This window comes from Mustelus asterias, chromosome 4, assembly GCF_964213995.1.
Source record: "Mustelus asterias chromosome 4, sMusAst1.hap1.1, whole genome shotgun sequence".
NCBI classification, from domain to species: domain Eukaryota; kingdom Metazoa; phylum Chordata; class Chondrichthyes; order Carcharhiniformes; family Triakidae; genus Mustelus; species Mustelus asterias.
The window spans coordinates 108771909-108796629 of NC_135804.1; the positions used below are offsets into that span (position 1 = coordinate 108771909).

The 24721-nt window shown below is 43.2% G+C and overlaps 2 protein-coding genes across 2 annotated transcripts in view; one reads left to right on the forward strand and one right to left on the reverse strand.

Annotated features, from left to right (window-relative positions):
• Positions 1–18575, forward strand: part of rbmx2 (RNA binding motif protein X-linked 2) — a 31202-nt gene extending 12627 nt beyond the window's left edge. Inside the window, exons 3-6 of the mRNA XM_078211567.1 lie at positions 1878–1929; positions 3947–4076; positions 11760–11952; positions 12819–18575. Coding sequence (XP_078067693.1) covers positions 1878–1929; positions 3947–4076; positions 11760–11952; positions 12819–13474 — 1031 coding nt within the window. The 3' untranslated portion in view covers positions 13475–18575. The remainder of the gene's footprint in view (positions 1–1877; positions 1930–3946; positions 4077–11759; positions 11953–12818) is intronic.
• The window catches only part of siah2l (seven in absentia homolog 2 (Drosophila)-like), a 184066-nt gene that overhangs the window by 25562 nt on the left and 133783 nt on the right, over positions 1–24721 (reverse strand). The gene's annotated exons all lie outside the window — the stretch shown is intronic.

A 24721-nucleotide genomic window follows, 5' to 3' on the forward strand; every position in this document is an offset into this window, starting at 1 on the left:
TCTCTGTGCTGGATGCAACCTGCTTCCCTAGCCATGTCAAATCAAAAACCGCACAAACAGCCTTTCTAATATCCAGCAGTCAAACACCTTCAGTAATTTGACCTGTTCTGCCCCAGGACTGGAATGCTTCCATTCTAATCCCAGCTATTGAAAGACCTCCACTCTTGATGAATTTAATGGAATTGCCCGAGTTAAGGGTTGACCTCTGCTGACGACAGAGGACTCCTTTGAGATGATTTCACGGGGCGTATCTCCTTTCAAACTCTTGCTGCCAACAGTTGTAAACTAGGTGAAAGGAGAGCTTTTGCTGTAACCCACTGTTGTCAAAAGATTTTTCTCAATTAAGCAATTTAGATGCGTCAGTTAAAAAATGTTTTAAAGGTTGAACAATCTGTTGATTTTAACCTTTACTTCTCTTATGCTTGTTTATTGTCCCCACTGGGACAACAAACAAGCATTAGAGAAGTAAAGGTTGCGGCTTTTGGTATCAACACATCAAACTGCTGTTTTTGAAAATATGAGTATGAAAACACAAACTTTTAACCCCATCTGATCCCGTAGGTTTCACTCTGAATTTTTCCTGCATGTAAATCAGGAATAATGCTGAATGAAACTCTGATGACTATGAGAGCATAAGAAGTAGGAATGGGCTGGGCCATTTATCCCCTTGAACCTGCTCCACCATTCAGTAAGATCAAGGCTGATCTTTAACCTCAAACTTCACTTTTCTTGCCCGATCCCAAAATCCCTTCATTCCCTTTAAGTTCAAAAGTCAATCAATCTCAACCTTCAATAGAAATTCAAATGGAATACCAAATATTAAAAAAGAAATGGGCTAACAGACGCTGACAGATTGAAAACAGTGGCCAGCCACATGTTTTCTACTGTCTGCAGTGCTGCTTATTAGCCCACCCCTTCTTTGTAGAGTACCACCTTCCTGTCCACCTTGATTGTCCACTGGATCATTTGCACTACTGTCTCTCATTCTAACAATTTGCAAACAAAAGTCAAAATAGAGGCAGGTGGGAGGACTGAGAAAACAAAAGGGAACGAGCAGGGTGGTGGGGTGGCAGAGGTGATATCTTAGCCATTGCTAAGAGCAGATTGGCACTGTGCTTCTTGGGCATTGGGTTTCAGTGAAAGTGACGGCTTGAAGTGGGATAAGGTGTGAACAGGGTTTAGTGATATTGTGAAATGGGCACAGATTGGGTTCACACCGTCTCCTCTTGGTCCTTGATCTTGAAGGTGTGAGATTTCACAACAGTGCTGATGAAATAGAAGCCACCGACAGGTATATTTGTGTCCCATTTACTGAGTATCACTGCTCAGCTGGGCTGATGGAAGCACTCTCAAAGAAGGGGCAGGAACTGAAAGGTGGAGCAGAAAATGTGATTTTTTTTGTATTCAATTAAAAGTTTTTTTGTGTTTACTACTTTGAACAAAAACTGTTAATTGTGCTTTCTCCTGGGTGATAGGTAAGAAGATTTGAACGGAATAATAAACAAAACGTAATCGTATACAAGATGTTTTGTTATCAGGGCCATATTTCAAGGGACACATTTCACATTATGCTGAACATAATCACTACACAAGTCACTCAGGGTTTCACTCTTCAATCCCACACATGGAAAATGACAGCTGGTTGGATATTAACAGAATTTGTTTGATGCCTTTGCATAGTGAAAATTTGGATTATGTAATGAGATGGTTAAATAGCAACCATTTCTATTGGAAAATGTTTGTGACAATAACCACAGATCTTATTCATTAAGCTGAGTGTAGTACTGATTGTACAGGCTCCTGGGCCTTGGTTGTGCAAACCTCAGCAGTGAAGGTTTGGTTCTGTCTGTAAGTAGACTCTGTTTTCTTGTTCCTAGGTGGTTTGCCCTATGAATTGACTGAAGGAGACATTATCTGTGTGTTTTCCCAGTAAGTATTGTTTTTCCTTGCCCATGTTGCTGCTCACTTTCCTCACCACTGAGACTGTAGATATTATTCATTCCATAGGTACGCTCCGCTTGGAGTCCTCAACCAAGTAACCAGACAATTTAGTCATGGGTGCAGCACTTCAAAACTTGACCTTGTCCACTCTCGATATTTATCCTGGTGCATGTGGAGCAGAGTCTGTTGGCTAGTGGGAGTAGATACTGTTTAATCTTTCCCTCTTTGATGCAATGGAACTGAGACTAATTGTAGTAGACTCCCCCATTGTCTCGATTGGGACCACCTAAACAGTGCAAGCCATTGGAGATCAGACATACTGCCATGTGTAGAAACTTGCTGTGTGCAAATTGGCTGCCAATCTTCCTACATCACAACAATTCAAAAATACATCACTAGCTTCAAAGCGCTTTGGACCACAAAAGCCACTTTATAATCACAAATCTTTTATTGTCTCAAAAGCATGATCAGCAACAATGTGTGCTTGATTTAGTTTTTTATTTCTGGATTGGTGAAAATGATCTATTTTTGTGCCAGTAGATGGCACAATCTCACAGCTTTAGCACCTTCCTACAGTTTGATAACAATGTTTTGCTTTTATGCAATACATTTAATGTAATAAAACCTCTCAGGGTGCTTCATAGAGAGAGCAGATGTCAAACAGGAGTGGAAGAGCAAGGAGAGAAAACCTCATGCATGGTCAGAAAGATTTTAGAAGCAGGTAAGAAAGGAGGAAGATAAATAGATTTTTAGAGGAAGACCCAGAGAAGAACCAAGATGTTTGAATTATCTGACATCAAAGGAAACACGGTGTGAGGGACTGGGTTGTACAGAATACCAGAGAACTTTAGGACTGGAGGAAGTTCTGTAGATCTTTGACCTGTGGAGTTATCTATAGTCATGATGTGGAAAGTCTGTAGTCATGATGTCCGAAAGCTTGTGTGGCTTTTGCTACCAAATAAACCTGTTGGACTTTAACCTGGTGTTGTTAAACGTCTTACTGAGTTATCTGTAAACAAGGACAAGAATTAAATGCATAGATGGGCATGGAGATTCGCAAGGAACAGTGTGTGGAGGTTTTGGTGTCTAAGTTGGAATGAAATGGAGTTTGTGTAGGATGAGGTAGAGGTGTACTGTTCATTTGATGTCACTTCCAGCAAGAATATACAGAGGTAGCATTGGGTAGCAGAAAGCCAGAGTAACCGCTTTCTGTCTGGTTTTCCTCCTCTGCCTGCCCCAGATCTACTCAATAGCAGTTGGAGCAGCAGAGGAAAATCTGCTGCAAGAACTGTGGTAGAACAGAGAAAATGTACCAGCAAAGAAGGGGGAAAGACCCAGTAGACATACAAAGAAAAGTACAACACGGTAACAGGCCCTTCAGCCCTCCAAGTCTGTGCCAATCAAGATGCCCTAACTAAACTAAAAAAAACCTGCCCTTACTCAGTCTGCATCCCTCTATTCCCTTCCTATTCATGTACCCATCCAGATGCCTCTTAAATGTTGCTAATGTGCCTGTTCCAACTCCACCTCTGGCAGCGCGTTCCAGGCATCCACCATTCTCTGCATGAAAAACTTCCCCTGCAACGTGAAAAACTTCCCCCGCACTGCTGTCATCTGGCAACTTCAGCAGTATAGCCGCTCCAGATAGTTTGGAAAGAAGACACAGTGGAACTTGGAGCCAGAAGGGTGGCCTCTGAATAGAAGGATTTGCCATCTGTGAATCACAGTCCCTCAAGATCAGTATATTGGCAGATCTGTCCTGGTTGAGAATGCCTTGCTCACAAGAGTGGACATTCAAAAGCAAGTCAAAGAGGGAGGCCTGGGATATTGGAGAGCGATGGAGGAAAAATTCAGAGAGGCTAACTCCATGTGAGCGAGCCTGAGTGGGAGGTTTACTGAGAAGGAGATGAGACAGCAGTAGATTATCTGGTGAGATGTCACCTCTGATAAAAGTGCTATAAAAGAGACAGAATAAATGCAGTAACCATTAATCTTCATGTGACAGGTATGGGGAGATTGTTAACATCAATCTAGTTCGAGACAAGAAGACTGGGAAATCAAAAGGCTTCTGCTTTATCTGTTATGAGGATCAGAGAAGCACCATTTTGGCTGTAGACAACTTTAATGGAATCAAGGTAGGTATGAAAGTAGAAGCAAGATCATATAAAGATTCTCTGCACCATAGGTATTATATCTGGCCTCTTCCAAATGGCAGTATTTATAAAGGCAGATAATATGCTTGCTTTCTCGGCTGTGGATAAGTCAGACTGAAAATTTGGGGAAATTGCAAGATTAAAATAATTTGAAAGCACTCCACACAGAAACATAGGACCATCTTGTGTCCACAATGATTATGATTGTAAAAAAAAGTTCCAGCTTTTACAGATAACATACAATCGGTTAATATTTTACCTGATTTGATCAATGTAAAAATCAGAAAGCAATCGATGACTGTTTTTCTTGTAACAGCATCTTGGAGAACATAATAAGATGTATGATACAAGAAAACACCATATTTGCCAGTTCCATTAATTGATCATGCAGTTCTCAGACATGATTTAAGTCCCTTCCTTTCACTCCCCATTTAAAAAATTATTCTTTGCCTACCATTCTAGAAGGCATTGACTCATTCTGTCTACAGTTCCATGGTGAGTGGCATTTTTTGATAGCTTTTTTCAATTGACCATTGTACATCTGTAAAGCTTGGAAGCTTTTATGGACATGGATGGGTTTTTTTTCTGCATATACACAGTGACTTCCCCTGGATATATGAGTGAGTCCTGGCTGAGGCCAATTATAGCTTCTGTTCTGCCACTCCTATATGGTAACTCATGGTGGCATGATCCAGTCTGGTACCTTGTCGTACCGTAGGGCTCAGCTGCTCAATTGACCATCAAATGAGTCATTTAATTATTTCTGAACAAGGTGAATATCTAGTGGCCATTTGAATTTTGAAGCTTCTGTTAATTGATTAGAATTACGACTGCAGATTCAAAATTCATAGTGATTTAACATTTCAAAAATTGTGAGCACAAATAATCTGGGTTGAAATTTACAATAGCATTTGAAGCTTCTGTAGTGCTGCTAGTCTGGTGTGTAGCTGAAGAAAACTCTGAATTGGAATGGGGTAGTAATGCTACCATCAACCAGCAGTAGCTTTTTGCAATTTTAATATACAGATTAAACTATACAGATGCAGCATGGATTCATGGAGGGAAAGTCATGTTTGACTAATTTACTGGAATTTTTTGAGGATATAACGAGTGCAGTTGACAGAGGGGAACCGGTGGATGTGGTGTATTTAGATTTCCAGAAGGCATTCGATAAGGTGCCTCACAAAAGGTTGCTGCATAAGATAAAGGTACACGGAGTTGGGGGTAAAGTGTTAGTGTGGATTGAGGATTGGCTATCTAACAGAAAGCAGAGAGTCGGAATAAATGGGTGCTTTTCCGGTTGGCAAACAGTGACTAGTGACGTGCCGCAGGGATCGGTGCTGGGGCCTCAACTATTTACCATATACATAGACGATCTGGAGGTGGGGACCAAGTGTAGGGTAACAAAGTTTGCGGATGACACAAAGATGAGTGGGAAAGCAAAATGCGTGGAGGACACAGAGAGTCTGCAGAGAGATTTGGATAGGCTAAGTGATTGGGCAAGGATCTGGCAGATGGAGTATAATGTTGGTAAGTGTGAGATTATCCACTTTGGAAGGAATAATACTAAAATGGACTATTATTTAAACAGTGAAAAATTACAACATGCTACTGTGCAGAGGGACCTGGGGGTCCTTGTCCATGAATCACAAAAACTCAGTTTGCAGGTGCAGCAGGTAATCAAGAAGGCAAATGGAATGTTGGCCTTTATCGCGAGAGGGATGGAGTATAAAAGCAGGGAGGTCAGGCTGCAACCGTACAGGGTACTGATGAGGCCGCACCTAGAGTACTGTGTACAATTTTGGTCCCCTTATTTAAGAAAGGATATATTGGCTTTGGAGGGGGTACAGAGAAGGTTCACCCGGTTGATTCTGGAGATGAGGGGGTTAGCTTATGAGGAGAGATTGAGTAGACTGGGCCTGTACTTATTGGAGTTTAGAAGGTTGAGGGGAGATCTTATAGAGACATATAAGATAATGAAGGGGCTAGACAGGGTAGAAGCAGCAAGGTTATTTCCATTTACAATGGAAACAAGAACTAGGGGGCATAGCCTCAAAATACGGGGGAGTCAATTTAGAACAGAGTTGAGGAGGAACTTCTTCTCCCAGAGGGTAGTGAATCTTTGGAATTCTCTGCCCAATGAAGCAGTAGAGGCTACCTCGTTAAATGTGTTTCAGTCACAGATAGATAGATTTTTAACCATTAAGGGAATTAAGGGTTATGGGGAGCGGGTGGGTAAGTGGAACTGAACCCACTATCAGATCAGCCATGATCTTATTGAATGGCGGAGCAGGCTTGAGGGGCTAGATGGCCTACACCTGCTCCTATTTCTTATGTTCTTATTACAAACTTATTGCAAGATTTTAAAATGAAATTTAAGTCGCTCTAGTAGTAGGCTGATTTTTTTTTAAAGTGCCATAATTCAGCTTTAGAAAAGGTGGGTAATATTTGTATTTGATAGTTTAAAATATATTGATGGTTCCCTATCCTTTGTTTATTGCTGTGCTGTTACTATATCCAGATTAAATTAGCTTCAGTGAATGGTTGAACATATTCCAGTTATCCTACAACAGGACCCTGCTCTTAGACGAGACTGCTCTTAGACGAGAAGGGCAAAATAGTCAGCACGGATTTGTGAAGGGCAAATCGTGCCTCACAAATTTGATAGAATTTTTTGAGGAGGTAACGAGGTGTGTTGATGAAGGTAGGGCGGTTGATGTCATATACATGGATTTTAGTAAGGCGTTTGATAAGGTCCCCCATGGTCGGCTTATGATGAAAGTAAGGAGGTGTGGGATAGAGGGAAAGTTGGCCGATTGGATAGGTAACTGGCTGTCTGACCGAAGACAGAGGGTGGTGGTGGATGGAAAATTTTCGGACTGGAGGCAGGTTGCTAGCGGAGTGCCGCAGGGATCGGTGCTTGGTCCTCTGCTCTTTGTGATTTTTATTAATGACTTAGAGGAGGGGGCTGAAGGGTGGATCAGTAAATTTGCTGATGACACCAAGATTGGTGGAGAAGTGGATGAGGTGGAGGGCTGTTGTAGGCTGCAAAGAGACATAGATAGGATGCAAAGCTGGGCTGAAAAATGGCAAATGGAGTTTAACCCTGATAAATGTGAGGTGATTCATTTTGGTAGGACTAATTTAAATGTGGATTACAGGGTCAAAGGTAGGGTTCTGAAGACTGTGGAGGAACAGAGAGATCTTGGGGTCCATATCCACAGATCTCTAAAGGTTGCCACTCAAGTGGATAGAGCTGTGAAGAAGGCATATAGTGTGTTAGCTTTTATTAACAGGGGGTTGGAGTTTAAGAGCCGTGGGGTTATGCTGCAACTGTACAGGACCTTGGTGAGACCGCATTTGGAATATTGCGTGCAGTTCTGGTCACCTCACTATAAGAAGGATGTGGAAGCGCTGGAAAGAGTGCAGAGGAGATTTACCAGGATGCTGCCTGGTTTGGAGTGTCGGTCTTATGAGGAAAGGTTGAGGGAGCTGGGGCTGTTCTCTCTGGAGCGGAGGAGATTGAGGGGAGACTTAATAGAGGTTTATAAAATGATGAAGGGGATAGATCGAGTGAACGTTCAAAGACTATTTCCTCGGGTGGATGGAGCTATTACAAGGGGGCATAACTATAGGGTTCGTGGTGGGAGATTTAGGAAGGATATCAGAGGTAGGTTCTTTATGCAGAGAGTGGTTGGGGTGTGGAATGGACTGCCTGCAGTGATAGTGGAGTCAGACACTTTAGGAACATTTAAGCGGTTATTGGATAGGCACATGGAGCACACCAGGATGGTAGGGAGTGGGATAGCTTGATCTTGGTTTCAGATGAAGCTCGGCACAACATCGTGGGCCGAAGGGCCTGTTCTGTGCTGTAATGTTCTATGTTCTATATGCAAGGAAAAGTTTCTCACCTGATAGGCAGTCCTCCTTCCTTTACTGCGATCAGCAACCCTCTTCATCACACCCCCTGTTCCTCTCTGTTTTATTAATACTGTGATCATCGAATCCCTACAGAGCAGGAGGAGGCCATTTGGCTATTGAGCCTGCACCGACAACAATCCCACCCAGGCCCTGACCCTGTAACCCCATGTATTTACGCCGCTAATCCTCTGAAGGGGCAATTTAGCATGGCCAATTCACCTAACCTGCACATCTTTGGACTGTGGGAGGAAACTGGAGAACCCAGAGGAAACCCACACAGACACAGGGAGTATGTGCAAACTCCACACAGACACAGGGAGTATGTGCAAACTCCACACAGACACAGGGAGTATGTGCAAACTCCACGCAGACAGTCGCCAGAGGCCAAAATTGAACCTGGCGCCTGGAGCTGTGAGGCAGCAGTGCTAACCACTTTGCCACTGTGCTGCCCATTGATGGCCATGTTGCTCTGAAATGTTATGTTCTCCATTAGCTCCACACACAGCATCGGCCACGCTTTTCAATCTCCCAGTGTTGGAATGGAGATTCATTGTACTCCCCTTTCCCTGGGCCTCAGGACTGTAAAACTCATCTCCTGTTGGCTATAATCCTGCTGTAATCTCCAAGCCTCTAAAACTCAATCTTGTTAATTTCCTCTCATTACTTCTTGAACTGCCCACCTCTTTTTTGGGCCTCTGCAATTCACCAAGATTACTCAAGGAAGAAAAATCTGTTAATTACTTAAACTGTGGCTTCCAGTTTGCAATAAGGGCCCATTACAGTGTTGGCCTTAATGCAGATTTTAGTGTGTGTAAATTATCCGCACTGCAACACAGCAAAATAGATGGAATCACAAAGTAACAACGCCAGGTTAAAGTCCTGGTTTATTTGGAATCTTCTTACTGTGTCCACCCCAGTCCAACGCCAGCATCTCCACATCGTGGAATCACAAAGGAAACAGGACTTGCTGCAACAACAGTTTAAAATTGAACCTGGGGTCTTCCTAATCTGTTTTGCTTAGTACACATAGGGTGATACATTTTACCACTGATCCATGTTAAAATTTACATTAAAGAAAACACGTAGTTTTTTAAATAATAGTGTAATTTTAATGTTTAAGTTTAAAATTGACCAATATAAATCTCAGAGTAAAGGACATTAAATTGTTTTGTCAATTGATAGAACATATATGATAGATATAGCCAAGGTAACATTGTGCATATTGAAGCTGTATTCTCTTCATGATGATTCAGTTATGTTCCAGTTTTTATCAATGATGGACACCAATATTTTACATGTAGAAATGAGCTTCAATGCAACTAAGATAATGCATGAGAAAGGCAGTTGAAACAACTTGCTAGAACAATATGATCAGAGTGTAGCCAATAACCCTGAAGCAAGATATGAAGGGGGGGGTGGGGGGTGCATAGGCAGCGATTCTCCCGGCCTGCTACACTGCTCAAGTCGCACAGCGGGCCGGGAGACATCAGCAGATGGCCTGTAGGGGGACTAGTAATCAGCGTCCAGTCAATCGCGAGTCTCCCAGGCCATTTGTTTTGATGTAATCAGTCTCACACCAGAAATCAGCTCAAGGCTGATTATATATCAGGAGCAAGCTTGGGACAGTAGTTCCGGGCTCACTAATGTCTCCTACCCTGCCAGGAGAGGTTCCCACCAGTGGGGATTAAAGTGGTCCCATCAACGGAGACTAGGCATGATCACCCTGCTGGTGGGGCCAAAGGTCATTTAGGCTTCCCGGGAGCTCGGGGCCGGGATGGGATTCCCCATTTAGCAGTGCCAGCTTGGCACTGCCCACTGGGAACCCTGGCACTGCCCACCAGGCACTAGGCAGTGTGAAGGGCTGGGGCCAGAGAGGGTGGGGCCAATCAGTGGTTGGCGGGGGGGACCCGCTGCTCACTTTGCATTAGGGATCGGTGGTTTGGGAGGGAGGAGGGCAATTGGGGCTGCACATAGTGGGTGGGGAGGGGTTGGTCGGGGCTGCACATAGTGAGGGGGGGATTAGGCTGATCATGAGGGCTGGTGATTGGGGCTGACCTGGAGTGGTGGGGAGGCATGCGCCAATCTCCCCACTGACAGATCAGCACATGCACAGTGATCCTCTCAGCAATTAGCCCATCCCTCCCCCACTATTGGAGTGAATCACGATAGGGACTCTGATGCACAGAGTGCCGGAGATTCATTCCCTACAGCTCACGCAACAAAAGGGCATAAAAAACTCCTGTTTTCCCGCTCATTGGGCACATCGTTTTTTTGGGGAGAATAGCCCCCATGGATACATCATAAAGGATTGGCAAGATGCAAAACTAGCAAAGCCATTGTAATGGTTGTTATCCTGTGTGTAACAGCCGTTGTCAGGATCGGCGAGAAGCCAAAGTGAATTCCCGACGTTTCCTGTTTATTTCTCTTTTGAAGTAGAGTGTCTGGTCCTTCTTTTGTTAGCATTTCCATTCAGATGGTTACAATGGGATATGATTAAAGTTAATTCCATTTTATATTCTTGCATGGTGTCCTGAAAGTCTCAAACCTTTCTGTGATAAATGCTATATAATACAATGTTGCAAAGCAGTTTGTGTGGAAAAATGACTTTCTGTTGCTTCCTGTTTCGATGAAGTTGTTGAAGAATTAAATGAAGTCCAGCCTGTTTATTTTACAGTTACCTTAATCATTACAAATACATATATATCATAGCAATAGCACACTATCATCACAAATATGATAGAATATCCAAATACAGTAAAATAAACAGGCTGGAGCTTAAATATAAAATGGAATTAGCTTTAATCATATCCCATTGTAGCCTTCTGAAATGCTAACAAAAGAAGGATCGGACACTCTACTTCAAAAAAAAAATAAACAGGACTTCAGTTTACAAAAGGAGAAGGTCCCTTGGGATTTTTGATTATAGAATTGGAAGGTGGTTTGAGATTGACAGGGTCATGTGATATTGTGATTAATGGGAGGAGCTAGGTATGTAGCAGATGGAAAACAGCTTTTGAGTTTTGGCTGGGGTTGGTTTAACGACAGCTCTGCAAACTGCTGCACAAAATTTCTCTAAACACTTCAAGACTTATTGCACCCCTTATAGCAAGTATATTTATGGTTGCTAACTGTGTTTAAAGTGGTGTTTGAGTCTGCAAGAAGAATGCTACTTATTTGGAACTAAAGCAGTGATAAGTTAGAAATTAGAGTTGTTTCTTTTCATGTTTATATATTCTTCAATGGGTAATAGTTAAGCTGCTTCATTTGTTAGCTTAATAATTAAACTGTGTTATTAAATAAAGTTTGGTTTACTATAAAATATCCCTAATTTGTCAGCGGGATTGCTCCTGAAGCGAAGCATCCTATCTTCAAATTTATACCAAAATAGAAAAATTGTTGCAGTCTTGTTTGGCTTCCTAATGTAATTTGGGATTCTGGTCCAGGATCCTAACATATTATACACCAATATGATGGAAAGTACTCATATTCATTCTGTGTTTTTATATGCTGGTATTGTGAGTATGCACTGACCAAAAAGATGAGGTTCTAGTTCAGTCAGTCATGCGTAAATGTTAACTCATGAAAAACTGGCGTGGGATAGATAGAAGCAGACTGTGTCCAGTATTAGAGAACAGGAAATCATAGTCACATGACACAATGGGTAGGCACGATTAGAACAATCTGCTATATGGACTGGTTTTCACATTTCTGTGTTAAAATTTCTGTGTTTCATCCACCGTTTAGATTAAGGGAAGGACAATCCGTGTTGACCATGTGGCCAATTACCGTCCTCCAAAGGATGGAGATGACATTGATGTTGTGACAAAAAGACTGAGAGAGGAAGGATGTGCACCAAAAGCATCTTCTTCAGCACCGGTTTCCTCAGAGTCCTCTGAAGAGGATGTTAGCGAAGTGCCAGCTAAAAAAAAGAAAAAAGGTATGTGAAGTGAAATGTGTGGGTCAACGGCTTAAGGGATAGGATTTTGCCAAAGCTTTTGTTTGGACAAATTAGGTGATAAATGAGTTTTTAGGTCACTGATTAACAGCAACTATGTGTCACTGGTGTACTGCTTCTATATTATGGACTAGTTGCAGCTGCAGTCCGATACTCAAAAGTATATCAGCAGTGAATCCCCACATTCCAGGATTGGATTGTTTTTAGAATTAAGTGGTGCAGTGAGGTAGTGACTTAGCGTTTCTCCTCTAGAAATTATCAAAATCTAGGCCAGACCAATGGAATGTAAACCGTCTGATAACACTGACTGAAAGAAATACATTTGGCAAGTCTCGGTCCAGTTCCAAGTTCCCACTGAAGCACTGTCCAAAAGGGCCTGTAATTCAGTATGAATTGACAATAATTTCTAATTCGTTTATGGGATGTGGGCGTTGCTGGCTAGGCCAGCATTTATTGTCCATCCTTAGTTGCCCTTGTGAAGGTGTTAGTGAGCTGCCCTCTTGAACTGCTGCAGTTCTTAAGGTGTTGGTATACCCACTGTGCTGTTAGAAAGGGAGTATCAAGGATTTGACCCAGCGACAGTGAAGGAACAGCGATATATTTCTAAGTCAGGATGGTGATTGTTTTGGTCAGTAAGGTTACAAGCATGGGCAATGTGTGAAATGAAATGATAACGCTGGTGGCCTGCTGAGGTTGGCACAGGATGCAGGATTTTTCTGTACTGCACTCCACCTGAGAATCCTTGATGCTGACAGTGGGTGCTGAAAAGAGGAGTCATTCTATTTGTTGGGGTTAACATGGTCCCTTTTCGTAAGCCAAAATTCACCAGAACATTTTTTGTTCTCCAGAGAAGAAAAAGAAAAAGAAGAAAGAAAAAAAGGAGAAAAAAATCAAGCTGGAGAAGAAGGAGAGTGAGGAGAGAGCCACCAGGCAATTGGACAAAAACTCTGGCCAAAATCAATCCCATCCACCCTTTGTAAGAGTCAAGGGTGAAAGAGAGGATGCAGGATATGAGAAATATGCTAATACAAACCAGGAGGGTCACCAAGATTGCAGTGTGGATCGTAGGAATGACGAAAGAGGAAGAGGAGATGGAAGAAAACTCACGGATGGAACTGATGAGATGAGAAGCAGAGAAAAACGTAATGAGAGAAGTCGGCCTAGAAACGCGGAAAGAGATGAAAGGCGAAGAGATGATCAAAGCGGCAGAGGATCTTGCAATGAAAGGTCAGAAAGAGACACAAGGTACACGCATGGTGATGGGAGAGAGCTGAGAAATGATGAGGAGAAGCAGCATGAACAGGAGAAAATGCGAAAAGAAGACAGGTTTGACAGTAAGTATGATGACAGAGAAAAATACAGGAAGTACGATCGCAATAAGAGAGAAGAGCGGGATTCACATTGTGACAACATCAAGTATAAAGAGAGGAGAAATGACCATGACAAAGTTAGCCATTACAAAGGGAAAGATGATCACAGAGACAGTGGTCATAGAAGAAACTGAGCAATTAGAAGCTTTCTGCAGCTAAACTGAATGCATCTCATCATCTGAAGTCAGTGAACGAAATGAACTCCCAGCAGTTAATAACCAGAAACAAAGATATTCTGAAATTTGCTGCTTTCCTGCAACCTGTTTTTTTTTAACTATTTCTCTTTGTTTGAAATTTTTTTTCAGTGGAGAATATCAAAGCAACATGCAAGACCCCTTTAAAAGATCCTTTTTTGAAATAAACTTTTAAGATGTCCATCTAATAATGTATAAAGTAAAAGTTTGATTTATTTTCTGTTTTTCTTCCTAACTTGTCGATGTCAGCTGAAGCAGGGCTTTGAAACTTCTCACCTTGGTCAACCTCCAGTACTTGAATAGCTGACTGTTTATGCGTGAAGCTAGTTATTAAGTGCCAATAGCCTTTAAAATCATGGCAGGACATCCCAGCCAAGCCCACCCTTACTCTTACCCAGGGCCCCAGACAATCACATGGAGACACTGGATAGCCAATGGCAGTGAGAATGCCAGCAGATGTTCTCCTTTATTACATTATCCCACCCTTCACCCAGGGCACCGTAAAGCAATTACAGACAATGCTGGAGAAACTCAGCAGGTCTGACAGCATCTGTAGAGAGAGAATAGAGCCAACATTTTGAATCTAGAAGACTCTATGTCAGCTCTGACGAAAGGTCATCCTGACTTGAAACATTGGCTCTATTCTTTCTCCACAGATCCTGTCTGACTTGCTGAGTTTCTGCAGCATCGTCTGTTTTTGTTTCAGATTCCAGCATCTGCAGTATTTTGCCTTTGTAACAGTAAAGCAATTGTAGTGTTCCAACTATTACCCAGCTAAGGTCAGTTAAATCAACAAAGACCTGAGGTGAAGCTAAAAGAAAAAGTGCTGGAAAATCTCAGCAGGTCTGGCAGCATCTGTAAGGAGAAAAAAGAGCTTGCGTTTCGAGTCCAGATGACCCTTTGTCAAAGCTATAAGGCATAGAAAGTGGGAGATATTTATTCTGCAGGGTGAGGGAATGAAAGGTGAGTCATAGCCACAAAAACAAGGAGGAAATGCTAAGAAGTGCTAATGGCAGTCCATGGAGAGAATAGAAGTTGTGAATGGCCAAATGGCAGAGATGTGAGGGGGAGGTGGGGGAGGGTCAACATAGTTCCAATCCACAGCAGCCAAGCAATTATCTGCTGAGTTCGGTACCTTTCTAATGTTTTTCTGAAGTCATGAATCTGATAATCGTAATGTCAATTTGAATGGAAGCTCGCTTCATACTTGATTTTAACGTAGGGATATCACTGCTTTCCTCAAAGTGTTTTGGGTGTGGCAACATGGATATAAAAGGATAGTGGCAGGAATGAATGAAGAGTATTAGAACCAACTGCGGAAAACCTACCAGGTAATTGTTTTTGGCACCCTGGAATTATTCATGTCATTATTGATATGTTTTCTGATGGGGTGTTCGCAGGGTTGGAGGGGGTAAAGCAGCAGAATGAATGGAATTTCTACTTCGTGCCCTTACTGTAAGAATAGTATTATCAAATAAATGAGGCTTACAAGCTGTTCTGTGCCGTGAACTGCATTATTATAGAAGAATTCAAGTGAGATGACATTTCAAGAATTGTTCAGTATTGTTTTTCTTCTCCATCAAGGTGCCCTGCCTCAGGCCTGCTACACTGATGTATGGGTTAAGTATTTGCCTTCCCATTATTAAAAGGTTTAACAAACACTGGTGCAGTGAAGGTTATAAGTCACTTTGTTTAAATGCTGCTCTTGTGAAACACCCAACTTTGGTTTGAAAATACCTTTTAGCTGTATCTGGATAGGGCTGTTGCCAGGCTGAAGCTTGACTGGGTAGTTTGCTGAACTCCAGCTTTGAACTAGTTTTCCAATTTGCGAATCTTTTATTTAAAATAAAATCTCTGATTGCTCAAAGGAACATAGGAGCGGGAGTAGGCCATTTGGCCTGTCAAACTGCTTCACTCTTCACTAGATAACGACTGATCATCCACCTTCATTCAACTTTCTCGTGCTATCTCTCTATCCCATGATGTCATTAGTATCCAGGAATCTATTGATATCTGTCTTGAACATGCTGAGCATCCTCAAATTGGATTATCACTTGGGAAAGCATTGCTCTCTCTTCCTTCCAACAGGAAGGAGAAACTTTGAACCAGAACTTCAGAGGACTGGCAACCTCTGCGCTCCTTTTTACCTAGTTTTAAAATTTATTTATTTATTAGTCACAAGTAAGGCTTATATTAACACTCAATGAAGTTACTGTGAAATTTCCCTACTTACTCTCGTCAAATCAGCACATTTCTCACCCGGACCTCTGACTCAGGCCTGCTAAGAAACGTACAGTGTATCAGCTCAAGGGAAGGTTCTGTACAGGGCAGCAATGTCAGGTATCGGGGTGAAGTCACACCCTTTTATATGGGACCAGCTGCTGCAAACCAGATAAGTTTAAAGGTCCAAAACCCCTTTGAGAAGATATGGAGAAGATAAACCTGCAAGGTAAGTGGCTGAGAGCGTGTGTATGGGGGACGGATGGGTCAGAAGGGGTAAGATGGGTCCTGAGGTCAGATGATCAGTTGGAGGTGGGGGGTAGCTGCAGAGGGGGGTGTAGTTACAGGATCCAGTGAGGGATGAAGAGGGTGGTCAGAGGTGAGGGTTGTAGACGGGACGTGGGGGTGGGGCGGTTGCAGAGGGTAGTTTGGTTGCAGGGAGATTGGGGTGTAGTCAGGGAGCCCCATGGGAAGTAACTACTATAGTTAGGGGCTAGATTTTTAGGAAGGTGGGGGCTTGATCCCTGAACACAACCCGCTGACTCCCAACAGGCCTACTGCCATCTTATGCTTTAATGAGTGTTGATTGAAAGCTGGTGGACTTTAGTCCCGCCTTGTAGAGCGGCCAGTCAATCAGATTGACAACTCTCCAGCCCCTCCAGGCACAAAACCTGCCTAGGTTGGGGGTAGGGGGGAGCATAAAATTCAGACCTAAGAAGTGGTTTTAGTCCTAACTTTTCCTGGGTAACTATTCTGCTAAGAGAGTCTCCAATTTACATTGGAGTATCAATGATTCCCGGTGTGGCGTAATTGCTGATTGGAAGTTTGAACTTCCCAGACAATCCTCATGCAGTCATTACATGGGGCGTCTGGGGGAGTGGGGGTCCTTCAGTATATCTTTTGGAGTATCTCCCGGGTACAATCCTCTGGAGTTTGGAAGTTCTGGGCCACTGTTTCACTGGAGATTCCAGTGACTGCTCAGTTTTAAGCAACTTAAGCTTTCAGTGTGATCAGGGAGAGATATGTGATATTGCCATGTCAGACAGCGAACACTGAATGTGGGAGGTGATTTTCTGATGCTGGATTTTCATGGCTACCAAGAAATATGGGCTGGAACTCTGTCACCTCGCCCGCCATGGAATTGACATGGGCCAGGGTCCAACAACAGAAATCTCTGTTGACCTCGGGTGAGAATTTCCGGTCTCGTCCAAGCAAGGCCGTAAAATCCCACCCATGGTCAGTGGCGTTACATAGAAATTACAGTCCACAATCCTACCCGAGCTGTGTTGGTTTTTATCCTCTACATGAACAATCATCCCAATCCTATGCCCGTGCCTTGTTTCCATATCACTTGCTTAATTTCCTTAAACCACCTGCCTAATGCATTCTTAAATGTTAACATGGACTCGGCTTTAGTCTCTAACTCCAGTACAGTAAGTCCTCACTTAAAAGTTGTGGTTGCATTCCTGAAAATCGTGACTTTAAGTGAAACAACTTTATGAATTATCAGTTCCGCCAGGAATCAATGAAGCCTGTGTTAGATTCCTTTGGATACTCATTGCCTGGATAAACCAATTTACAAGTTGAAATCGTGTACTGTGCACATGCAGCACCGTGCATTCTTACTTGGAATAAGTTGCAAAATAAAATAAAGTACTGAACCTAACAGGAAAACTATATATACACTCAAATTAGATAATCAGCCAAACAAGAGTAGCACAGCTTCTGTGTCTCACCCACAGCACTCCTGACACTCGGCTCAACTTTTTGCATGATTACATTTCTCACTTGCTCTCGCTCTCCTTTTCCACTCTAGTTCTCTCTCTCTCCTTTCCCACTGTCTTGCTCTCTCTCCTTTACCACTCTGTGGGGGGAATTTTCCTGTCCCTCCTGCCTCGGGAATCGTAGAATAAAGAATGTGAAAACTGAACTATGTTGAGCAGGATGACAAAGTGAGCACTTTCTGTATTACAAAATCCAACTAACAGTCCTGACTTGAGACAATTCACACCTCTTCAACCTGTGATTATCCTTCTCTCCACTCGTACTGTCTGTACCTGGAAAGACATGATTACCAGTAAAAACTCACTTTCCAACCATTCTTCACATTCCAATCTGTAATTATCTTGCAATTGTGTCTTTGCCTATATTTGCCGTGTTTGTGAACCTACCTCTCCACTCACCTAATGAAGGAGCGGTACTCCAAAAGCTCATGATTCCAAATAAACCTGTTGGACTTTAACCTGATGTTGTGAGACTTCTTACCGCGCCCACCCCAGTCCAACACCGACATCTCCACATCAGGTATTACATTCCACAGCCTCACTGCCCTTTATGTAAAATAGTTTCTCTTAATCAGTCTTATGTTTCTTGCATTTAACCTTACATCTATGTCACAAAAACAGAATACTGGAAATACTCAGCAGGTCAGGCTCCATCTGACCTTTCTAATGAAAGGTCATTGATCCAGAACGTAGCTCTCGTTTCTTTTCACAAGCATGCCTTTCCAGAATTCCTTTTTGTTTCAGATTTTCAGCCTCTGCAGTGATTTGCTTTGTTATCCAGGTCGCTTCATTCTAGATCCTTCCATCACAGGAAACAGTCTTTCAGCATACTTTGTCCTATCCGTCCCTAATAGAACAAAGAACAAAGAACAGTACAGCACAGGAAACAGGCCCTTCGGCCCTCCAAGCCTGTGCTGCTCCTTGGTCCAACTAGACCAATCGTTTGTATCCCTCCATTCCCAGGCTGCTCATGTGACTATCCAGGTAAGTCTTAAACGATGTCAGCGTGCCTGCCTCCACCACCCTACTTGGCAGCGCATTCCAGGCCCCCACCACCCTCTGTGTAAAAAACGTCCCTCTGATATCTGAGTTATACTTCGCCCCTCTCAGCTTGAGCCCGTGACCCCTCATGAACGTCACTTCTGATCTGGGAAAAAGCTTCCCACCGTTCACCCTATCTATACCCTTCATAATCTTGTATACCTCTATTAGATCTCCCCTCATTCTCCGTCTTTCCAGGGAGAACAACCCCAGTTTACCCAATCTCTCCTCATAGCGAAGACCCTCCATACCAGGCAACATCCTGGTAAACCTTCTCTGCACTCTCTCTAACGCCTCCACGTCCTTCTGGTAGTGCGGCGACCAGAACTGGACGCAGTACTCCAAATGTGGCCTAACCAGCGTTCTATACAGCTGCATCATCAGACTCCAGCTTTTATACTCTATACCCCATCCTATAAAGGCAAGCATACCATATGCCTTCTTCACCACCTTCTCCACCTGTGTTGCCACCTTCAAGGATTTGTGGACTTGCACACCTTGGTCCCTCTGTGTTTCTATACTCCTGATGACTCTGCCATTTATTGTATAACTCCTCCCTACATTATTTCTTCCAAAATGCATCACTTCGCATTTATCCAGATTAAACTCCATCTGCCACCTCTCCGCCCAATTTTCCAGCCTATCTATATCCTGCTGTATTGCCCGACAATGCTCTTCGCTATCCGCAAGTCCAGCCATCTTCGTGTCATCCGCAAACTTGCTGATTACACCAGTTACACCTTCTTCCAAATCATTTATATATATCACAAATAGCAGAGGTCCCAGTACAGAGCCCTGCGGAACACCACTGGTCACAGACCTCCAGCCGGAAAAAGACCCTTCGACCACTACCCTCTGTCTCCTATGGCCAAGCCAGTTCTCCACCCATCTAGCCACTTCTCCTTGTATCCCATGAGCCTTAACCTTCTTAACCAACCTGCCATGTGGGACTTTGTCAAATGCCTTACTGAAATCCATATAGACGACATCCACGGCCCTTCCTTCATCAACCGTTTTTGTCACTTCCTCAAAAAACTCCACCAAATTTGTAAGGCACGACCTCCCTCTTACAAAACCATGCTGTCTGTCACTAATGAGATTGTTCCGTTCTAAATGCACATACATCCTGTCTCTAAGAATCCTCTCCAACAACTTCCCTACCACGGACGTCAAGCTCACCAGCCTATAATTTCCCGGGTTATCCCTGCTACCCTTCTTAAACAACGGGACCACATTCGCTATCCTCCAATCCTCAGGGACCTCACCCGTGTCCAAAGAAGCGACAAAGATTTCCGTCAGAGGCCCAGCAATTTCATTTCTCGTCTCCCTGAGCAGTCGAGGATAGATGCCATCAGGCCCTGGGGCTTTGTCAGTTTTAATGTTCCCTAAAAAACCTAACACTTCCTCTCTTGTAATGGAGATTTTCTCTAACGGGTCAACACCTCCCTCCGAGACACTCCCGGTTAACACGCCCCTCTCCTTCGTGAATACCGATGCAAAGTATTCATTTAGGATCTCCCCTATTCCCTTGGGTTCTAAGCATAATTCCCCTCCTTTGTCCCTGAGAGGTCCGATTTTCTCCCTGACAACTCTTTTGTTCCTAACGTATGAATAGAATGCCTTAGGATTCTCCTTAATCCTGCCTGCCAAGAACATCTCGTGACCTCTTTTTGCCCTTCTAACTCCCCGTTTGAGTTCTTTCCTACTCTCTCTGTATTCCTCCAGAGCTCCATCTGTTTTCAGTTGCCTGGACTTAACGTACGCCTCCCTTTTCATTTTAATCAGATCCTCAATTTCCCTGGTTATCCACGGCTCTCGAATCCTACCTTTCCTATCTTTCCTTTTTACAGGCACATGCCTATCCTGCAGCCTTATCAATAGTTCCTTAAAAGACTCCCACATGCAGACGCGGACTTGCCCTCGAACATCCTCTCCCAATCAACATCCACCAATTCCTGCCTAATCCGGCTATAGTTAGCCTTCCCCCAATTTAGCACCCTGCCCGTAGGACAGCACTCATCCTTGTCCATTACTATCCTAAAGTTAACAGAGTTGTGGTCACTATTTGCCACATGTTCCCCTACCGAAACTTTGACGACCTGACCGGGCTCATTTCCCAGAACTAGGTCCAGTATAGCCCCCTCTCTAGTCGGGCTATCTACATACTGTTCCAAAGAACCTTGCAGTACGCATTTTACAAATTCCTCCCCGTCCGGACCCCCCGCTCTAAGCACTTTCCAGTCTGTACCAGGGAAATTAAAGTCCCCCACTACAACAACCCTATTTGTTCTGCACCTATCCAGAATCTCCTGACATATCCTTTCCTCCACTTCCCGTGGGCTGTTGGGTGGTCTGTAGTACACCCCCAGCATAGTGACTGCACCCTTCCTGTTTCTGAGTTTCTGAGATTGTTTACATCTTCATCAAATCACCCATGAAACTAACCAAAGCAGGCCCAAATTTTGCAGAAAATTAGTTCCACTTTCCTTTGGCCCTCCAGTCAGCACACAGCTGAGTCCAGCATCCAGAGACACACACCGAAGGGAGGATCAGTGTCCAGTGAAGAGGAGTCTTGTTCCCATTCACTGGTTTCGGAAGGACCATCTGGTATATTTCATACTTTTTTCTCCCTCGTTCAGTTGAACCACACACCACTTAGCCCTGAGTCTCCCTTCTCTTCCAGGAGTACAGTGACATGGATAGAATTAAAATTGTGCTCCCTACCACTGGGCTGTGTTGTGAATTTGTTTGTAGTGTCATGCTGTAGCTAGTAGTTATATGTGCATTTATTTAGTGGTTCACTTTCATATAATTAAAATTGAACGATTCACAATGTTCTATTTGATTTGATTTATTGTCACGTATTAACATACAGTGAAAAGTATTGTTTCTTGCGCGCTATACAAAGCATACCGTTCATAGAGAAGGAAACGAGAGAGTCAGAATGTAGTGATACACTCATAGCTAGGGTGTAGAGAAAGATCAACTTAATGCAAGGTAAGTCCATTCAAAAGTCTGACAGCAGCAGGGAAGAAGCTGTTCTTGAGTCGGTTGGTACGTGACCTCAGACTTGTATATCTTTTTCCCGACGGAAGAAGGTGGAAGAGAAAATGTCCGGGGTGCGTGGGGTCCTTAATTATGCTGGCTGCTTTGCCCGGGCAGCATGACCTTTTGTAGTTCCTTACAGTCTTGGGCAGAGCAGGAGCCATACCAAGCTATGATACAACCAGAAAGAATGCTTTCTATGGTGCATCTGTAAAAGTTGGTGAGAGTTGTCGCTAACATGTCAAATTTCCTTAGTCTTCTGAGAAAGATGGTGGGCTTTCTTAACTATAGTGTCAGCATGGGGGGGACCAGATCAGATTTTAGCGATCTGGACACCTAAAACTTGAAGCTTTCGACCCTTTCTACTTCGTCCCCATTGAGGTAGACAGGGGCATGTTCTCCTTTACGCTTCCTGAAGTCGATGATAATCTCCTTCATTTTGTTGACATTGAGGGAGAGATTATTGTTGCCACACCAGTTCCCCAGATTCTCTATCTCATTCCTGTACACTGTCTCATCATTGTTTGAGATGGTGTCGTCAGCAAACTTGAAAATCCAATTGGAGGGGAATTTGGCCACATTTTCATAGGTGTATAAAGAGTATAGTAGGGGGCTGAGAACACAGCCTTGTGGGACACCGGTGTTGAGGATGATTGTGGCGGCGGTGTTGCTGCCTATCCTTACTGATTGTGGTCTGAGAGTTAGAAAGTTCAGGATCCAGTCGCAGAGGGAGGTGCCGAGGCCCAGGCCATGGAGTTTGGAGATGAGTTTCAGGTACTTCTCATTTGAGTTTTAACCTATTTTAGGATAGTAATTGCAATTCATTGCTTTTTCATTCTCTGTTAGTAGTGAGCCTCTGGGTGCTGGGTTCTGCGCTACAACACAGATCCAGACTGCAAACATGGGACCAGTTCCTCAACATTTACTGAACTGGTGGCACTAAATTAATGATACTTTGATTCACATGTTGGCGAGAATATAATGCAGTCAGCGATCCAAATGTAAGGATTATGTACATTGAGACACGTCTGCCATCAGCTGCACCGAATTGAATTCAATACATCTTCCTGTTTAGTAACAATTTAGCCAATCCCAGAATTACTGTTTCGCATACACCCAAAACAAAGTATATTGAAAGTAGCTCTTGCAACAGCAATAGCTGAGACTGGATATATATACTTAAAAATGTATGCTGTATTCAAAATGTTTTGTTGTGTACCTGATAAAAGTGATTGTTATGTTTACGTGAAGAATTCTATCAAGTATATTTATAAACTGACTCTCAAAAATTGTTGAAACCCTGGTGAAATTGTTTTACCACTATACCAAAAGGTTTGCTGGTTCCTGGGTTCCCACCACACTGTGATACAGAGTGGCATGATGTGGAGATGCTGGCGTTGGACTGGGGTAAACACAGTAAGAAGTCTCACAACACCAGGTTTAAGTCCAACAGGTTTATTTGGTAGCAAAAGCCACGAAAGTTAATGGCTTTTGCTACCAAATAAACCTGTTGGACTTTAACCTGGTGTTGTGAGACTTCATACAGAATGGCAGCAGTGTGTTGTGGTTGTACCTTGCCATTCTAGACTTATACCTTCCATCAATTTCCTGAGTTCTGCTTGCCTCTTTAAATTTCACCACAGGCTTAAGGATGATGACTTGGAGTCTCCATTCAATTGCATTGGTTTTCTCAGAGCATTTGGCCAATGCTGGGGCAGATGATGGCAGCATTTTAAGTGCAATTTGCATTCGGCGAACTTGATTTTCCACAATTTTCTGTACTTATTTTGAAAACATGGTTCTAGAAACAGGCCCCATTAACCCTTCCCCACAAAATTAGTCACGCCCGTAGGAGGATTTAATAACCGTTGGGGGAATCCATTAATGTAGACCATCAAGGAGGCTGTAAAAATTAAATTGTTTCTTCTGGGTGCAAATATTTTAGGAAATATTTTAGGGGCGGCACGGTGGCACAGTGGTCCGCACTGCTGCCTCACAGCGCCAGGGACCCGGGTTCGATCCCCGGCTTGGGTCACTGTCTGTCTGGAGTTTGCATGTTCTTCCCGTGTCTGTGCGGGTTTCCTCCAGGTGCTCCGATTTCCTCCCACAGTCCAAAGATATGCGGGTTAGATGGATTGGCCAGGCTAAATTGTCCTTTAGTGTCAGGGGACTAGCTAGGGTAAATACATGGGGTTATGGGGATAGGGCCTGGGCAGGATTGTGGTCGGTGTAGACTCGATGGGTTGAATGGCCTCCTTCTGCACTGTAGGATTCTAAGATTCTATGAAAGGTGTTTTAAAAGCTTTTAAATGGCGGACTGCAGGGATTTGTGCGAGGGCCCCAACTGTTCATGTTATATATTAATGATTTGGAAGAGGGCACTAAATGTATTATCTCCAAATTTGCTGATGATACAAAGTTGGGTGGGAGGATGAGCTGCTTCAATGTTATTTGGATAGACTGAGTGTGGGGCATATGTGGATAAATGTGAGGTTATCCACTTTGGTAGCAATAATAGGAAGACATTATTACTTGAATGGGTGTAAATTGAGGGAGGTATATTAGCCTTTTGTGTTGTACCTTATCAATTGTCTTTTAAAAATCCAGGATACTACCTTAATTAGTTCCCCTTTGTTTATAGTTTATCTATTAGTTACATTCTCAAAAAACTCTGATAACATTTTCAAACAGTATTTCCCTTTCATGAAGCCATATTGACTTGTTCTATCATATGATGCTTTTTGTGAGTACATTATTAGGACTTCCTTAATAGATTCCAGCACATTCTGGATGACTGGTGTCAGGCTAACTGATCTGTAGTTCCATATTTTCTCTCTCCCTTTCTTGAATAACCATGGCCTTGGTCACACTTGACCTGCTCCACAACACACACAAATTCCTGAAGAGAGTCTCTGCACCATAATCGGGAATGGGAGCTGTAGCTGATATTTATTATGTTCTAACTCTGGGCACACAAGGCTAAATGTAGTCTGGGCCGTCTACAGTTTGGGGCAATAAAATCTACCTTCAAAGCTCACTGTTGGAACTTTCTTTTAAAAAAGAAAGTAATATTGTCTGGCCTGGATTCTGTGATGAT